This window comes from Puma concolor, chromosome C1 (assembly GCF_028749965.1).
Source record: "Puma concolor isolate L17-30 chromosome C1, mPumCon1.1.hap2, whole genome shotgun sequence".
Taxonomy (NCBI): Eukaryota; Metazoa; Chordata; class Mammalia; order Carnivora; family Felidae; genus Puma; species Puma concolor.
The window spans coordinates 3,834,315-3,850,248 of record NC_141674.1 but is presented as its reverse complement, the minus strand read 5'-3'; the positions used below and the strand labels follow the sequence as shown (position 1 = coordinate 3,850,248).

The 15,934-nt window shown below is 55.5% G+C and overlaps 1 protein-coding gene across 6 annotated transcripts in view; it reads left to right on the top strand.

Moving 5' to 3' along the window:
* Nucleotides 1-15,934, top strand: part of NPHP4 (nephrocystin 4) — a 111,416-nt gene that overhangs the window by 13,856 nt on the left and 81,626 nt on the right. For 5 of the 6 annotated variants that reach the window (XM_086715499.1, XM_086715500.1, XM_086715501.1 and 2 more), the window contains 4 exons: nt 2,986-3,138; nt 11,111-11,283; nt 12,400-12,464; nt 15,664-15,819. In XM_086715499.1, the coding sequence (XP_086571625.1) occupies nt 2,986-3,138; nt 11,111-11,283; nt 12,400-12,464; nt 15,664-15,819 (547 nt within the window). Of the gene's footprint in view, nt 1-2,985; nt 3,139-11,110; nt 11,284-12,399; nt 12,465-15,663; nt 15,820-15,934 lie in introns of those variants that run through there. The other variant, XM_086715502.1, reaches the window with a different exon arrangement.

The window sequence follows — 15,934 nt, the reverse complement described above, 5'->3', positions numbered from 1 at the left end:
TGCTAGGGACTAGGGACGTGGGACTCACGAGCGCTAGACCCAGGAGAAGCCTGGGCACCGTGAGGCAGCTGGCCACCCCATCCTTACCTGTTCTGTGGTTCTGTCCCTCACATCCGCATCCAGCCCATCCTGGCTGAGCTCCTGGTGCTGGCTGGAGGGAGATGAAATTGACAAAATAATTGTGAGCTATTTAAGGTGCCCAGTGGGGGGTTTGATACACTGTACATTGTGAGGACCCCCACTGAGTTAAATGACACATCCGGCCCCTCCCTCTTCCCTCACGGTTGCTGCAGTTACACAGGGGGACCTTGATTTATTTATTTATTTATTTATTTATTTATTTATTTATTATTAAATGTTTGTTTATTTTTGAGAGAGAGAGATAGAGAGCTTGAGCAGGGGAGGGGCAGAGAGAGAGGGAGACACAGAATCTGAAGCAGGCCCCAGGCTCCCAGCTGTCAGCACAGAGCCCTACACGGGTCTCGAACCCATGAACCGCAAGTTCATGACCTGAGCTGAAGTCGATGCTTAACTGACTGAGCCCCCCAGGCGCCTCAGGGAATATTCTTATACACATATTTTTATGGGTTTGTCTAAGGGTATCCAGAGGACAAATTCTAGCTATGTTGCTAGAGCAAAGCGTGCATCTGATCAGATTTTCAGTATTGCCAGATGCCCTCTGTGGAGATGGTAACATTTTATATGCCCATGAAAATTGTACAAGAATACCTATTTCCCCCATCCTGTGGCAGAAGTTGTCAAAGTTTTTGATTGTTGCTAACCTGAGAGGTTAGAGGTGGTATATCATTATTTAAAAAAAAATTTTTTTGGGGCACCTGGGTGGCGCAGTCGGTTAAGCGTCCGACTTCAGCCAGGTCACGATCTCGCGGTCCGTGAGTTCGAGCCCCGTGTCAGGCTCTGGGCTGATGGCTCGGAGCCTGGAGTCTGTTTCCGATTCTGTGTCTCCCTCTCTCTCTGCCCCTCCCCCGTTCATGCTCTGTCTCTCTCTGTCCCAAAAATAAATAAACGTTGAAAAAAAAAAATTAAAAAAAAAATTTTTTTTTTTTAACATTTATTTATTATTGAGAGACAGAGCATGAGTCGGGGAGGGGCAGAGAGAGAGGGAGACACAGAATCCGAAGCAGGCTCCAGGCTGTCAGCACAGAACCCAATGTGGGGCTCGAACACACAGACTGAGAGATCATGACCTGAGCTGAAGTCAGACACTTAACTGACTCAGCCACCCAGGCGCCCCATGGGGGGTTTAGTTTTAAAACCCATGTCATGAGAGGTGCCTGGGTGGCTCAGTCGGTTGAGCATCTACCTCTTGGTTTTGGTTCAGGTCATGTGGGATCGAGCCCCATGTTGGGCTCTGTGCTGACAGTGTGGAGCCTGCTTGAGATTCTCTCTCTCTGTCCCTCCCCCATTCTTGCTTTTGCATGCTCTCTCTCTCTCAAGTAAACTTAAAAAAAAAAAAAAACAAACCTATGTGGGGTGAGGGCAACATTGAGAAGACAGTTTATTACTGTTCCTAAGAGGCGGGGTATGCCAGGCCACATAGGGCCATGCGGGGTGGCACCAGGGTGTCATGGGGTCTGTCAGGAGGCGGAGCAGCCGGGGAGACCATAACCAAGAGTCTTCACCTTGGCTTTCATGGGAGGGAAGGCACAAGGCAGGGTGAGCACTTGACCAGGTTTAGGATTGGCGGGTGTGAATCATTTCAGAGGCCTCCTGGAGGCTAGGAGCCAGATAGGGGACCAGGTGGGAGTCTGGACTCTGGATGGGCCGGTTTGCATATCAGAGATGTTCTGGAAGGCAAGTCATTTACTCTGTGTAGGAGTTAGCTGGTCCTGGCGGGGGGGGGGGGGGGGGGGGGGCGCGGTTAGTCTCCTGTGGTGAGGCCCCAGGTGCCAGAGCACCAAGAACACAGTGTCAGAAAAACTAGTTAACACAGTTGAGTATGGTTGGTGCAGGCTCTCCAGGGTCGCTGAGAACCCCGGCTCTCCTCTGCCCCAGGGCCTTTGGTTTGCTGCTCCTTCTGCCTGGTGTCTCCCCTCCCCTTAGTTCTCAGCTCAAACATCGTCTTTCCTGACCTCCCCTGGCCATCCTGTTAAAATGCACACCCACCGTCTCCCCCACTCTTACTGTTCTTTACATGAGCCCTGTTCCCTGTTGTCTCACTAGTGCCTGGAACAGTGCCTGGCACAGAGTAGATGCGTAGAGTAGATGCTTAATGAATGTTTGATGAATGAATGAGTGAATGAATGAATGAATGAAAACCATTTCTTGGTTCCAGGGCAGACGATAAGAGCACAAAGGAGAGCCTCACTGTAGGTTGTGTGGCTCTGGGAAGATGGCTTGTGTTTACAGTCCCTGGGTGTTTTCGTCTGTGTTGGCAGCCATGACTTCTCAGTCCTCAAAGATCTGCTTTTCCTTTGCTAATACCACCCCAGAATAATTCTGACAAGTTGAGGATTTAGAGTTTGTGATTATATCAAGAAGGACTCATTTGTTTGCAAATAATAAGGACAACCCCATTCAAAACAGCTAAAGTTAGAGAAAGGTCACACAACAGACAAATCCATAGTTAGGACAAACTTCAGGTGTGGCTTGATCTAGGGTCTCAAGTGCCATAACCTGGGCTTGTTGTCTCTCGGGCCCGTGTGGTGTCAGATGCCTGTGTCTCTTCAGCCGTGGCCTCTTGTGTCTCAGTGGCACTGGGTGAGTCTTTTGCCCGTGTTGTCTGTACCTTGGGACTTTAGTGCTTGGATTGGCCAGGGGAGGGCCAAGCCCTTTGACGCATAACCCCCCCCCCCCAACACCCCAAGAGCACTAGCCACGGGAGAGGCAGTTCCCCCAGAGGATATTGACCCCTAAAACCGGTGGATTCTGAGTGCCCCAGTTCTCCCAGGCTGGCCAGTCAGCACATGTGGCATGGCTCGTGACATCGGGAAGCCTTCAGGGCCGGCACCTTCTGTCTCGCAGGGAGTGCTGGAGGTGCTCTCGGAGGTGGGCTGCTGTCTGCGTGTGTCCCTCTTTGATGTCACCTACCGACACTTTTTCGGGAGGACGTGGAAGACCGCCGTGAGGCCCGTGGAGCAGCTCTCCAGGCAGCCGTCCAGGATCGTCTTCGATGAGGTGGGCCTTGGCGGTGGGCGGGGCTGCTCTGGGGCCAAGCACATGCCCTGTGCATCTCAGACCCCAGGCACGCGGCGGCCGCAAAGCTGGTCTTAGCCCTGGGGCACTCCATTTCCAGACCCAACCTGTGCGGGAGCCACGTGTCCCGGGCAGACGAGAGCGTGTGGCTCTGGCCAAGCAGTGGGGCGGGGGACACTCGCGGGTCTTGTCACCTTCAAGGAACCCTGGAGTTCGTGGAGCGAAGTTAGGAGGTTATCGGTCTCACTGACTCCCCCGTTTTCTCTCACCCTCCTTGTCCCCCTTCTTCTTTCAGTTTGGTTTCCTTCTTTGTCTTCAAGACGGGTGTTTGAGACTTAGCAGGAGGGAAGGCGACTTACCCAGGTGGCAGGGGGCAGAACCTGGTCTGGGACCCACGCCTTCTGTGTCCACACTGGGTGCTTGCGTTGGCACTGCTGATAACGTGATTGCCCCTGCCCCGCGGGCCGGTGGTTTCTGGCTTTGTCCGGCTGCCCCCAATACAAGCATGTATTCGGGCCTTGGGCTGGGTGCCGGGGGTGAGGGTGGACGGCACGGTCACGGCGCTCACCGCGCAGAAGGGGGGTGACGCGCAGAAGCAGGTAACAGAGTCATTGTAAGTTGCGGTGAGCTTCCAAAGGAGGCCAGTACGCTGCTGTCCCGGGGGGACGGGGAGACCTCTGCGGGGAGGGGAAGAAGGAGGGGCTCCCCTGAGTGAACGTTGAAGCCGACGCTGCAGGCAGAGCAGGGTCACACCCGCACCAGCTTCCCGACGCGGCCCGTCTGCTTGATTGGGCTCCTGTGGGGACGTCACAGGTGTGGAGAGGGCCGGTGCCCTGTTGACTTGATCCTTCTCGGGTGTCGAGCGGGGCTCAGGGGAGCCTGGTGCTGTAGCCGTAGTGCAGTGAATGGTGAAGCTGGCAGTGACCATAGCCGTCCTTGGAGGCGTCACCGCATGTGACCGCAGCCCGAGTGCCCCTTTGCTGCTGGGGACCGTCCCGGCTCAGTCCTGAAGCTGCGGGGGGCCAGCTGAGCATGCCGCTCCCTGCATTTGGCTGCCACCCAGGGTTCGGGCTGTGGTCGGGGCGCGGATCCATCCGCTGGAGCCCTGCCTTCCCAGGGTAGGAGGGCGCTCATGCCCCCAGAGGTCAGGAAGGTTAAATGAGGCCTTGGGAAAGCATGTGTCCTAGGGACGAAAGATGTGTCTGATATTCAGGTTGTCACACAGCCTATGCAAATGCTACTGAAGAGTCTGGCTGGCTGCATCGTATGTGAGCCACGTGTGGGTCTGTGGACAACTCCTTATAGGGCTGTGTCAGCATGGGCGATGAATGGCCTTCTCGCCCCTGACATGGCTGGAAGAGGTTCGCCAGGAGCAGCGTGGTCCTGGGGTCGTGGATCACCTGGCCGGGCTCGGCCTCCACTGCCATCGGGGGTGGCCTCCGAGGGCCAGGCTGCTCGGATTTCTCTTTGTCGTGTGTCCGGTCAGGCCCACGGAAGCCTGGTTTGTGACATGACCACAGCGAATGATGGAGGTGTGGACGTGAATGAGGAATGGTGGACGTGGGAGTTCACTGTGGGCTGGGCTGTGGGCCGGGCCTTGGCTTACAGCACGTTATGTGATTCCGTCCCCCCAGTCCTCCTCCAGAGGATGGTGTTATATGTCCCTCCTTACAGAGTCATCAGCAGGTCAGGAGGCCGGGAGTGCCCGCTCCCAGGCCCCTCGTGTCACTGGGTGGAGGTGAGCCCTGAAATCAGCGCCTGAGTGCTTTGCAGTCGTGGGTTGGGAATGAGTCCCTCTCCCATGTCCTCCCCTTGGCACCCCTGTCCCTGACCAGTGCCGAGTGGTGGGACTTCCCTGTAGTGGCGGGGTCACGTCCCCCAGGCCACGCTCTGCCCAGAGTGGCTCGGCACTGGTGGCCTACGGAACTGGCCACACCGTAGAAAACAGCCTCCGGAACTGCCCTTCTCCTGCTGGACCTGTCCAGGCTCAGCACTGCTTCCCCCAGAGGCCTCTGCTGCCACACCGGCCGCGGGATGCGTCAGATGTCACCCGGTCCTGGGCCCTCCACGTCTGCTCAGCTTCCCTCGCTGTTTGTCTCCTGCTGAGTCGGCCATGCGGCGGGGGACGGTGCGTTAGTGAGGATACAGTGTTTAAAGTTTCTGGAAAATTCTGCACCCTCCAGTCTTGCAGTTGCTGAAGTGGAGCGTGCAGCAGGGCCAGTGGGTGAGCAGAGGGTTTTTGGGGGGCGGTGATGCCAGAGGAGTTGCTCAGGAAGCGGCTGCTGTCCAGCTGCTATGCCCAAGGCGAGCAGCAGAGGCCAGTGGCACCCCAGGAACCGGCTGGCCTGCTGTGCCCTTGAGCACAGTCCTCCCAGCCCAGCACTTCCTCTCTGATTCTGATGATCAGAATACGGGAAAATCAGCTCCTTTCGAGTTAGTTAAGGAAAGAATACCCCGTGCGGAGTGTGTGTGTGTGTGCGTGTGCGCGTATACGTGTTTCCATGCACGCGAGCCGTGGAAATGTGGAGTACTCCCGTGGTGGCACCCACAGACAGGAGGCTCTGCACCTTCTGCCCGCACACCTCTGGAAATAAGTACAACTTGCCCTTTTTAGAGGGGATTCGGAATTTGGCGAAGATTTTTTTCTGGTTTTATTAATTGTTTTTGTTTTCTGGTTTTACCGGTCGGCAGTGGTGTGGGGAGATCTGATTGGAGGTGGGCAGCCACCAGTAGCGGGCCCCCATCCTTGGAATCACCATGGCCATCCAGTCTAAATGTGGATTAATGAGCAAAGCCCGTGTGCTCAGGGTTTTTACTGAGTTGTCAGTGTCATATGGGTCTCGACTTTATTGCTTGGCAAATAACGTCTTGGAGAAAGACATTGAAGAAAGAAGTCTTGCCTTGAACCTGAGCTGGTATTTCTGTCTGTGAGTGATGAATTCCTCAGGCTCAGCCTCCCCCCTCAGGCTTGCCTGCCTCCCCCGCTGAGGCTCAGCCTCCCCACTCGGGCTTGCCTGCCTCCCCCGCTGAGGCTCAGCCTACGCCCTCAGGCTTGCCTGCCTCCCCGGCTGAGGCTCAGCCTCCCCCCTCAGGCTTGCCTGCCTCCCCCGCTGAGGCTCAGCCTACGCCCTCAGGCTTGCCTGCCTCCCCTGCTGAGGCTCAGCCTCCTGACCTCAGGCTCGGCCACCCGGGCGCTGCCTGGCGGAGCCTCTTAGCTCAGAGACCAGAGTTCTGTGCTGTCCTTTGAGACCCTCCTGGTGCAGAGGAATCGCCTTTCACTTCTACTGAGATGGTTGATAATTTGTTCCACCTCTCAAAAAAGTATCGTCTGAAAAATAATCTGGGAAGCCAAAGTACCGTGCGGTTTCTGCATTTTCCTTCTGAGACGTATGTCGTTCTCCTTTAAACTCTCCCCCTAACAAAGCACATGCAGGCTTTCAGTGACAGCATCCTGTTTCCTTCTCCTCGTATATTTTTTAAGTTATTTATTTCAAGAGAGAGAGAGCTGGAGAGCTGCAGGGAGAGTGAGAGGGAGAGAATCCCAAGCAGGTGCCACACTGTCAGCACGGAGCCTGCTGCGGGGCTCGATCCCGTGAACCGTGAGATCATGACCTGAGCCGAGATCAAGGGTCGGACGCTTAACTGATCGAGCCACCCAGGTGTCTCTCCTCCTCCTTGTGTTTTATGGGAGTGACCAGACAGGACCGCCACCACACAGGCCGGGCTGGCTGTCTCCAGGGCTCCCCTCAGCCCCTGGTGTTGCTACAGGGGTAGGTACACCAGCGGCCTGAGCTCAAGGTTCAGCTAGTGGGGTAGCCTCTGCTACCGTGCCAGTGCCACGAGAATCCACTCTCACATGGTCTTATTCGTCAGGTGGTGACAGCCATGTGATTTCCTCTTTAAAAGTGGACACTCTAGGGGTGCCTGAAGTGTTCAGCTTCAGCTCAGGTCATGATCTCCCGGTCTGTGAGTTCGAGCCCCACGTCGGGCTCTGTGCTGACAGCTTGGAGCCTGGAGCTGCTTCGGATCCTGTGTCTCCCTCCCTCTCTGCCCCTCCCCTGCTCTTGCTGTGTCTCTGTCTTTCAAAAATGAATAAATGTTAAAAAAAATTAAAAAGTGGACACTCTGGCCCTGGGCGTGGGGGTGGTATAAGGCGGGCGCTCACTTAGTCCTGGGGGGCTTTGGGCCAGGCACCTAGACTCTTGGCTCCGAATTCCCTCGTGTGTGCCTGAGAGAGAATGGTGTGCATCTCGTAAGGCTGCGGGGGTACCAGATACGTTCTCGAGCACGCACGCGGTGAGCAGCGGGCACTCCTCCATACACACTTGGTGCCAGGCCCTGTCCAGGAGCCGCACAGACCACGATGGAGAAGACCGTGTGTCCCCACGCTGGCCGGGGTTGACGCTTACGTTGTCCCTCTGGAGCAGGGCCTCTCAGCCTGGGTGGGCTGACCCCTGGGGCTGGCCCTGTTGTGTGTTGTGTGCTGTGGGTGATGGCGGGCTCTGCCCTGGGTGCACAGAAGCCTCTGACTTTGGAGCTGGAGACTTTGCGTTTCCCAGAGGAGAGTTTTGTGTCACAGAGTCCCCGGGTTTGGGGCACTCGGGCTCATGGTGGCAAGTGCACAGGAAACCATCTGAGCCTCAAGTGGGAGGCCACAGGAAGTGTTGGTAAGCCATCTGCCTTCCTGAAGATTCTCTGTTAAAGGCTTGTTGGGAAAGAATTGCTCGAAGACACTGTTGCCATCTCTGCTCCTCTCTTCCCTGGCCTCGCCGCCCAGCCTTCCGCTTGCGACTGAAGCGAGCGGGTCGAGTGGCAGTGCAGTTGGGGACACGTGGCCGCGGCCTCTCCATCACGGCGCGTCATCAGACGCCCCATTTCAGTTCTGTCATGTGGGTGAGAAATGAGGACCTGGCCCCTGGGCAAAATGGTGTCCATGTTTTGGAAGATGAAGGCGTTAAGACAGGAGCATTTCCATGATTTATTAACCTGTTTACCCCATCAGGGAGGAATCCTGTCAAGTGTAGATGAGTGGGGATGTGACTGGAGTGAACGAGAGCCCCCCTCTTCAGTCCCGAGAGTTCTTCTCTTGCAGGTAATTTGATGGGCTTGACTCAAACTTTTAATCACGCGGTTTTAGTTGACGCACAGGATTTTCCTCTCGCAGCCTGCCGCGTGGTGTTAATTAGACATTCTTACACTGAAGGGCTTATTTGCAGTTTTGGCTCAGCTGAGTGTTGGCGGGAGTGCTGGCGGAGTCCAATCACGTGCTGCAAGGTGGGAATGGCACCTCGGTACCTGGTGAGCCGGGCTGGCCCCACTTTGCCCTCCTGGGGACGGTCCCCGCAAGGCGACCAGAGGATTAAAGCTTGTTAGAAAACAAAAATCAGGGGCCGTGGGGGCTCAGTTGGTTAAGTGTCTGACTCTGGATTTCTGCTCGGGTCACCATCTCGTGGATTGAGTCCGAGCTCTGTGTTGGCTCTGTGCTGATGGTGTGGAGCCTGCTTGGGATTCTCTCTCCCTCTCTCTGCCCCTCGCCTGCTTGAGTGTTCTCTCTCTCTCTCTCAAAATAAGTAACTAAGCTAAAAAAAAACACCAACAAACCCCAAAAACCAAAAATCAGCTGTGTAAATTTGACAATCTAATTTGCTGTATTCACGACTCATGAATGAGGCGACATCCCATCCGGCAAATAGAAAGGAGCTCCGGGGAGCTGGACAGAGTGCAGGGCTAGAACAGGGTGGGAAAAAGTCGTTTCTGCAGAGAGAACATTGTTCTCGGGTGAGGTCCCCTTCCTGTGGGGGGAAGGCAGGGGTCAACCAGGTGGTCTGTGTCACCAGCACCGACCAGGGAGTCCCAGGTTGCCGGGTTAAAGGTTATGTGCCCGAGAGGTGGAGACCGCACTAGGTCAGGCGTGGCCTTGTTTGCTGACCGGGGCTCGGCACAGGTGACCCTGGGGCCTGTTGTGTTCTTTCTGAGAAGCTCCACGGCTGCCTTGTGCTCTCAACCCCTGGGAGCCTTTTTACTTCCACAGGCTTCTGGGGGGTTCTGCACTGGGTTTGTGTTTTATACCTGCCGAGGCTGGCCTTACCTTTGAGCTCTGAACTTGGGGGTGGGGTCGTGTCTTCAGGTTCCTTAGAGATTCTTCAGCACGGTGCTCTCCCCACACTGAAGGCTCCGTAAATGACGTTTGGAAAAGAGCACGCGCCCTTCACGGTCAGTAGTGACAGGGTAACACCCTTCAGGCCTCGGGTCACGGTCGGCATGCTGTGCTCCCGGCGGCCGACGCTCCTGGTTGAAGGTGGGGTCTTTGGGGACAGACAGCAGCGGGGCTCTGCTGTCGTCGTTTCCGGTCTCAAATCACCGTCTTCGGGGGCAGATGGCAGGGAAGGGCCGCGGCCCTAAATTCGAACTTGGGCCTGCTGAACAGCTGGTGCTACTGCTCCAGGCAGAGCAGTGTCAGGGTGACCTCCGAGTGGGGGACCTTCGTGGCTTTGCATCGGAGCATCTGTTTCGCTGCCGGAAGGAGAAGCGGGCGGTGTTGCTAACACGGACGTACCCAGGTATTGATAGGACAGGTGAGATGGTGACAAACCGACGCTGCGGCCGGCCGTTCAAAAACAGTTCTTGAGTCTCGGAAACAGAAACATAATTCTGTCTTGGTCCCACCACCTGTCAGCTGTGAGTGGCCATTATTTCATCATTTTGCCATAAAAGATAATAGAATAACGATTTATATCTCACGGCTGATGTTTTAATGTGTCTCTCTGTTATTCTGGGCTGACAGTCTGTGATTACAGGAAACGTTTTCTCGGTGACACCCTGGTAATGACTCGTTAATGGGGGATTAGTCCACGGTTAAATCACATTGAAGCTGCCCAGCGTGGCCTTGCCTTACCGCTCCCTGGCTGGGGTGGGGGGGTCTATGTGTGCAAGGGGGTGACCTCTCACCCGTCACTCTCCCCCAGTGCGGATGCAGTTCCGGGGACGCTCCCAGTGCAGAGCCACAGCTCAGCACCTCTGTCTAGGTTTGACCTGCGAAGCCCGGCCGCGATCCTGTCTGCATCCTCGGTGCCGACGACGTTTATTAGCTTTAAACAGAGGTGACTGCGCTGGGCTCACGAAATAAAAGAACCACAGAGCCCACAGAGCGGAGGCGCGTTCTCTTCTGTGCCAACGGAGAACGCCACCGTGCAGCCAGGCGCAGAGGCAGGTGGCTCTGACTCCCCTCTGTTGTCTTTCCCTTAAGGCTACCACCAGGACGACCCCCAGGATGGGTGGGGCGGGGCGGGACAGGGCCCAGCTGGGGCTCTGTTTGCATAGGATGGAGCGGAAAGGTGACAGGTGGGAAACCTTTTAGGAGCCACCTGAATACCGTCTACTTGGCTTAGGTCCAAAAACAGTCTTGTAAGAAAATGCTGTCGAGGTGATTTTTGTCGTAAAAAGATGTTAGTTGGGCTCTGAACTGGGGATGATTACATAGCGTCTCAAGAAACCTAAGGATCCTGCTTAGTTGAAACAAGTGGTTTGGTGGAACTTCTTAACGGCTGCACAGAAAACAGACTAGGGCCGACGTTGGCAAGCTGGGTTGAAGTTTTAGGCGGTGAGTGTTCTGTGGGACGGGTCGGCAGGCGTGTGTGTTTGCAATGACTGGTTCCCACGAGGTGACGGGGGCGTGAAGTCGCTCCTGCCTTTAGGTGCAGGGCCTGCGGCACGTTCCGTGGATGGGAGTGGATGGGAGTGGCTGGGAGCTCCTGGAACAGAACAGCTTCATTCATTCCCGTCCGAATGAAAAGTCGTGATACCAGCTTCTGACTCCGACTCCGACTCCCGACTCCGACGGAGCTATTCTGCTCCAACGCCCTAGAAGGAGGTGTGTCCCAGGAGGAGACACGTTTGCGGCATTTTAGGACCTGCAGGACAGTCCATCACCTACGTTCTGGTTTCTGTTTTGCAGTCCTTGTATTTTCACACGTCCTTAAACCACCCTAACATCGTGGCTGTGGTCGAAGTGGTCACCGAGGGCAGGAGGCCGGATGGCTCCCTCCAGGCTTTGTCATGTGGGTTCGGAATTCTTCGCATCTTCGGCAACAAGCTGGAGTCTCCTACCTCAGCCTCCCAGGACAAGCGGTATCTGCCTCGTTTTCTTTATCCTTGGGATTTTCCAGCCTCACTCTGGGGAGAGTTAACTGCTCATCATCCCCCACACGGAAAGCTTTCCCTTTGTCCACTTGTGTTGTGGTCTGTTCCCAACGGTGTGTACTCTGGGAGGTCTTTGCTTTGGAGTAGCTGGGTTTGCCATTTCTGAGTAAGCCAGGGAGTTGTCCTTTAGATGGGGGTGGGGCCAGGTCTGGCCCTGGGCGTGGGGGTGGTATAAGGCGGGCGCAGGCGCTCACTTAGTCCTGGGGGGCTTTGGGCCAGGCACCTAGACTCTTGGCTCCGAATTCCCTCGTGTGTGCCTGAGAGAGAACGGTGTGCATCTCGTAAGGCTGCGGGGGTACCAGATACGTTCTCGAGCACGCACGCGGTGAGCAGCGGGCACTCCTCCATACACACTTGGTGCCAGGCCCTGTCCAGGAGCCGCACAGACCCCGATGGAGAAGACCGTGTGTCCCCACGCTGGCCGGGGTTGACGCTTACGTTGTCCCTCTGGAGCAGGGCTTCTCAGCCTGGGCGGGCTGACGCCTGGGGCTGGATAAGTCTTTGCCGGGGGGCATCCTGTGTGCTGCAGGATCTCTGAGAACATCCCTGGCCTTACCCACTAGATGCCAGAAACCTCCCAGCCTCCTCCCCCCACTTGTGACCATTGGAAATACCTGTGGACGCTACCAAATATCAGGCAGTCTCACCCCTGGTTGAGAAAACCAGTGGTCTGGATACACAACCATGGCACTTCCTCAGACGTTGTCTTTGCTGGGACATTTCAGAGCGTTATAAATTTCCCTGGCGTAGTTTTCTAGCACCTGGGTGCATGGGGGCGGGCTGTCCGTGTGCTGGAAGTGTGTGGCCAGGGGCACGGGGGGGTGTGGGGGGCGCCAGGGGCGTGGGTGGCACGGGGGGGCTGCTGCTCCGCTTGGCCATCTCTCTTCTCTGTGGAAGGTGTGATTTTCTGGTGTGTAGAAAGCTCTAGTAGGTGTGGGGCGGTTGGTGAGTTGCGTGCTTTCCTTCCGAGACGTGTGGCTGACGTCTGGTGACTGGAAGCAAGATGCGGAGAGTTGACGTGCACCCCCTGGACGTGTCTTGCAGGTTGAAGCTGTACCACGGCACCCCCCGCGCCCTCCTGCACCCGCTTCTCCACGACCCCGTAGAACGTAAGTGACGAGGCGTGGCCCGGCCTGGCCCGCGGTGTTGCCGCGGAAGGTCCTGCCGTCCTCAGCAGCACTGGTTCACCCTGTAACTCTGAGTGCTCTCTGCCCTCAGTCCATCTTGGGATCTTTCTCCGTGGAAACCTATCAGCTTAGCGGATTTATTTAGTGAATTAGGGCAAAACTTCTCACGGGTCTGGAGTTTGGACACAACTGAAGGAACTCTAACGTGCCAGCCTGAGAGGAGGGCATTGCTTCCTGCGGATGTCCTTGGGACAGCAGCCCCGGAGCCTCCTGGCCGCCGGGGCGGCAGCCTTGCCCACCAGACGGGGTAGTTGCTGTCGGTCACCGGCCGCGCGGGCACCAGAGACCTTTCGCCGTGAGGCCCGCTGGTTCCGCTCGGCACGGCACGGCCTTCCAGCTGTGCCTGACCGCAGAGGAGCGTCCCGCGGGGCCTCCCGCCGTCCCCCACGAGGCCCAGCAGCTGTGTGGAGGATGGACAGATGGATGGGGGCGCCTGGCAGAACATCTCCAAGGCCCAGGGTGGGGGTGTGGAGGGGTCAGGTGGTCGGAGGTGGATCCGTTTGGGAGGATGGCTTTTCTTGTCTTAGACTTGTTGCCGGATTCTGTGACAGGAACTTTGAGCCTGCCCCGTGGCCTGAGTTAAAAATTGAGCCAATCCCACGCCTTCCACTGCCCACTGAATCTGGCGAAAATTTCATTACAGAGGAGCAATCAGTCCAAAACTTTATTTTATTTTTTAAAGTATTCAAAAAATTTTTTTAAATGTTTATTTATTTTTGAGACAGAGAGAGACAGAGCGTGAGTGGGGAGGGGGCAGAGGGAGAGGGAGACACAGAATCCGAAGCAGGCTCCAGGCTGTGAGCTGTCAGCCCAGAGCCTGACACGGGGCTGGAACTCACGGAATGGGAGATCGTGACCTGAACCGAAGTTGGATGCTTAACCCACTGAGCCACCCAGGCGACCTAAGATATTTTTTTAAAAGTTTACTTATTTTAGAGAGAGGGTGAGAGAGAGAGAGAGCTCATGTACATCCATGCGTGTGAGTGAGCACGGGAGGGGCAGAGAGAGAGAATCCCAAGCAGCCTCTGTGGTGTCAGTGCAGAGCCCGACTCGGGGCTCTAACTCGCGAGGAACCCTGAGATCATGATGTGAGCTGAAATCAAGAGTTGGATGCCTAACCGGCTGAGCCACCCAGGTGCCCCTGAAACTTAATTTTATTGATAGAAATTGACTTTTAGGTTATTTCTTAATTGAGTCTAATCATTACTTTGCTGGCATTTTGTGTCCTGGAGCATCCTTAGGATCAAGACTTTTTTTTTTTTTTTTAATTTAATTTTAAATAGGCTCCATGCCCAACGGTGGGGCTCGAATCATGATCCTGAGATCGAGTCACATGCTCCATCGACTGAGCCAGCCGGGCATCCCAGGATCAGGACCTTTAGACGGATGTGCACAGCCAGAGGCTTGTCCTGGGGCAGCAGTGGAAGGTTGTGTGCTGGGAGCGGAGAGCATGAGGGTCACCTTCTCGTGGGCGTTTCCCGAAATGTACCGATTTCTTGCTCGAATGGGCAACCCATTCACATGATTGAGAATTAAAACAGCATAAAAAAGTTTAAAAAGGTCCAGTGAGGCCTTACCCCACTGCTCTGCTCCCTCCCTTGCACCCCTAGGTGTCTCTAGGACCCTCGTGTGGGACAGAGGCAAGAGCACATTTCCAGGCTCTCATTTTTGCCTCCTCTTTTCCCCTTGACAGTTTGCCTTAGTGAAGTCTTCCTGTTGGTGCCTGGAGCGCCCCCCATTCTTCCTACGGCCGCGTGCTGTCGTTGAGGTCGCGATCCGTGCTTTACTGAGTGGTCCTGCGAGCCAACCTTGGGGGACCCAGGGAACAGAGTTTGGGAACGTTACTGGTGTGGACAGCTGCCGTTTTGCACGCGTGCCTGCACAGCTAGGGGTTGAACTCCCGGAAGCTGGGGTGCTGGGTCTGAGGACTAGTTTGTAACATTTCTCCTGATTTCCCTCCATGGAGGCCCGGCCAGCGTCTTTCCAACCAGCCATACGGAGAGTGCCTTTCAGGGCATTTAAATCTTAAAGTAGGCAGCAGACCCTGTGTCTGTGGTGGTTAGGTATTAAATATATAGTTTTCGTTCATTTTGTTTTCTAACGAATGCAGTAGGTCATATTTAGCTCATTTCTTATGAAATCGTGTAGCACGTTGTAGTAGGTGCTTAGGCTCCTGTCAGTGGAAGAAATCAAGTCCCAGCAAGACTTTTTTGGGGGGCTGTGTAGAGGGGCTGTCTCTGGTCCGTCTCAACTCCAGGGCCCTGTGGTTTTGGGCGCCGCCCTTCCTTGAACCTCAGTTTCTGTTGATGCTGTTCCCTCCATCTTCCCGAGCTCTGTGTCCGAACCCTTTTTAGCCGTCGCTTTCTCCAGGATGCTCTCCCTCTTCACTTTCCCTGGTCCGCTATCTGCTGTCCACACCTACATGGGGTTCAGTCCCGTTCTCCCTTGTGCTGCAGGTATCGTGGTGTTTGTGTCTTGGTCTGTCCTTGAGGGCTGGGCTCTATTCAGAGGCTGCTGCTCCCAGGTCCCAGTCCTGCTGCTCCGTGGGCTCGATGATGCAGGTGCTGAGTGGGGAAGGGAGGCAGGCTGGGGCCCAGGGTGCCTTCTGGACCCCTGGTGATAATGGGGACCGGGCGGTTTCTGGACTTCGTGACTCGGTGGGGAGGGGTGAGCAGGAGGGATTTTGTTGTGTTGCATTAAAAACGAGTATCTGGGAGGGCGCCTGAGTGGCCCAGTCGGTTAAGCGTCCAACTTCCGCTCAGGTCATGATCTCACGGTTCGTAAGTTCGAGCCCCACATCGGGCTCTCTGCTGTCAGCACAGAGCCCACTTCTGATCCTCTGACCCCCTTTTCTGCCTGCTTGTGGCATGCATGGTCTTTCTCAGAAATAAACAAACATTAAAAAAAAAAAAAAAGCAGGTATGTGTGTTTGTAGTTTCACCAGAGAGTTCTTAAGGATCAATTCTTTTTGCTTTTTAGGCTGAACAGAGCATTTCCCCTGCCTTCGTGGAAAAATGCGTTTCCTGCTTGCCGTGTTTCTTTCTTAGATGCTCAGTTTATCGACTGGTTTGACCCAAAGGGCCTTTGGTCACAGCTGTCACATGGGTATTTTCTCCCCCAGAAAACAAGCATATGACCCTCATGGAGAGCTGCAGCCTGCAGTACATGCTGAGGCCACACCCGCTCCTGGAGCCCGTGTTCCATCTTCTTCCCGAGAACCTTCTGGTGTCTGGTCTGCAGCACATTCCTGGCCTCCTTCCCGCTCACGGAGAAAAGGGTAAGGGCTGCTCGTCTCTCTCCATTTGGTGTGTCTGTATTATTGACGGCTGATGGCTAGACCTCATAGGAATTGGGCTCTACAGAGGGGTCTGGGTGTGGCTAGGCACCCTCAG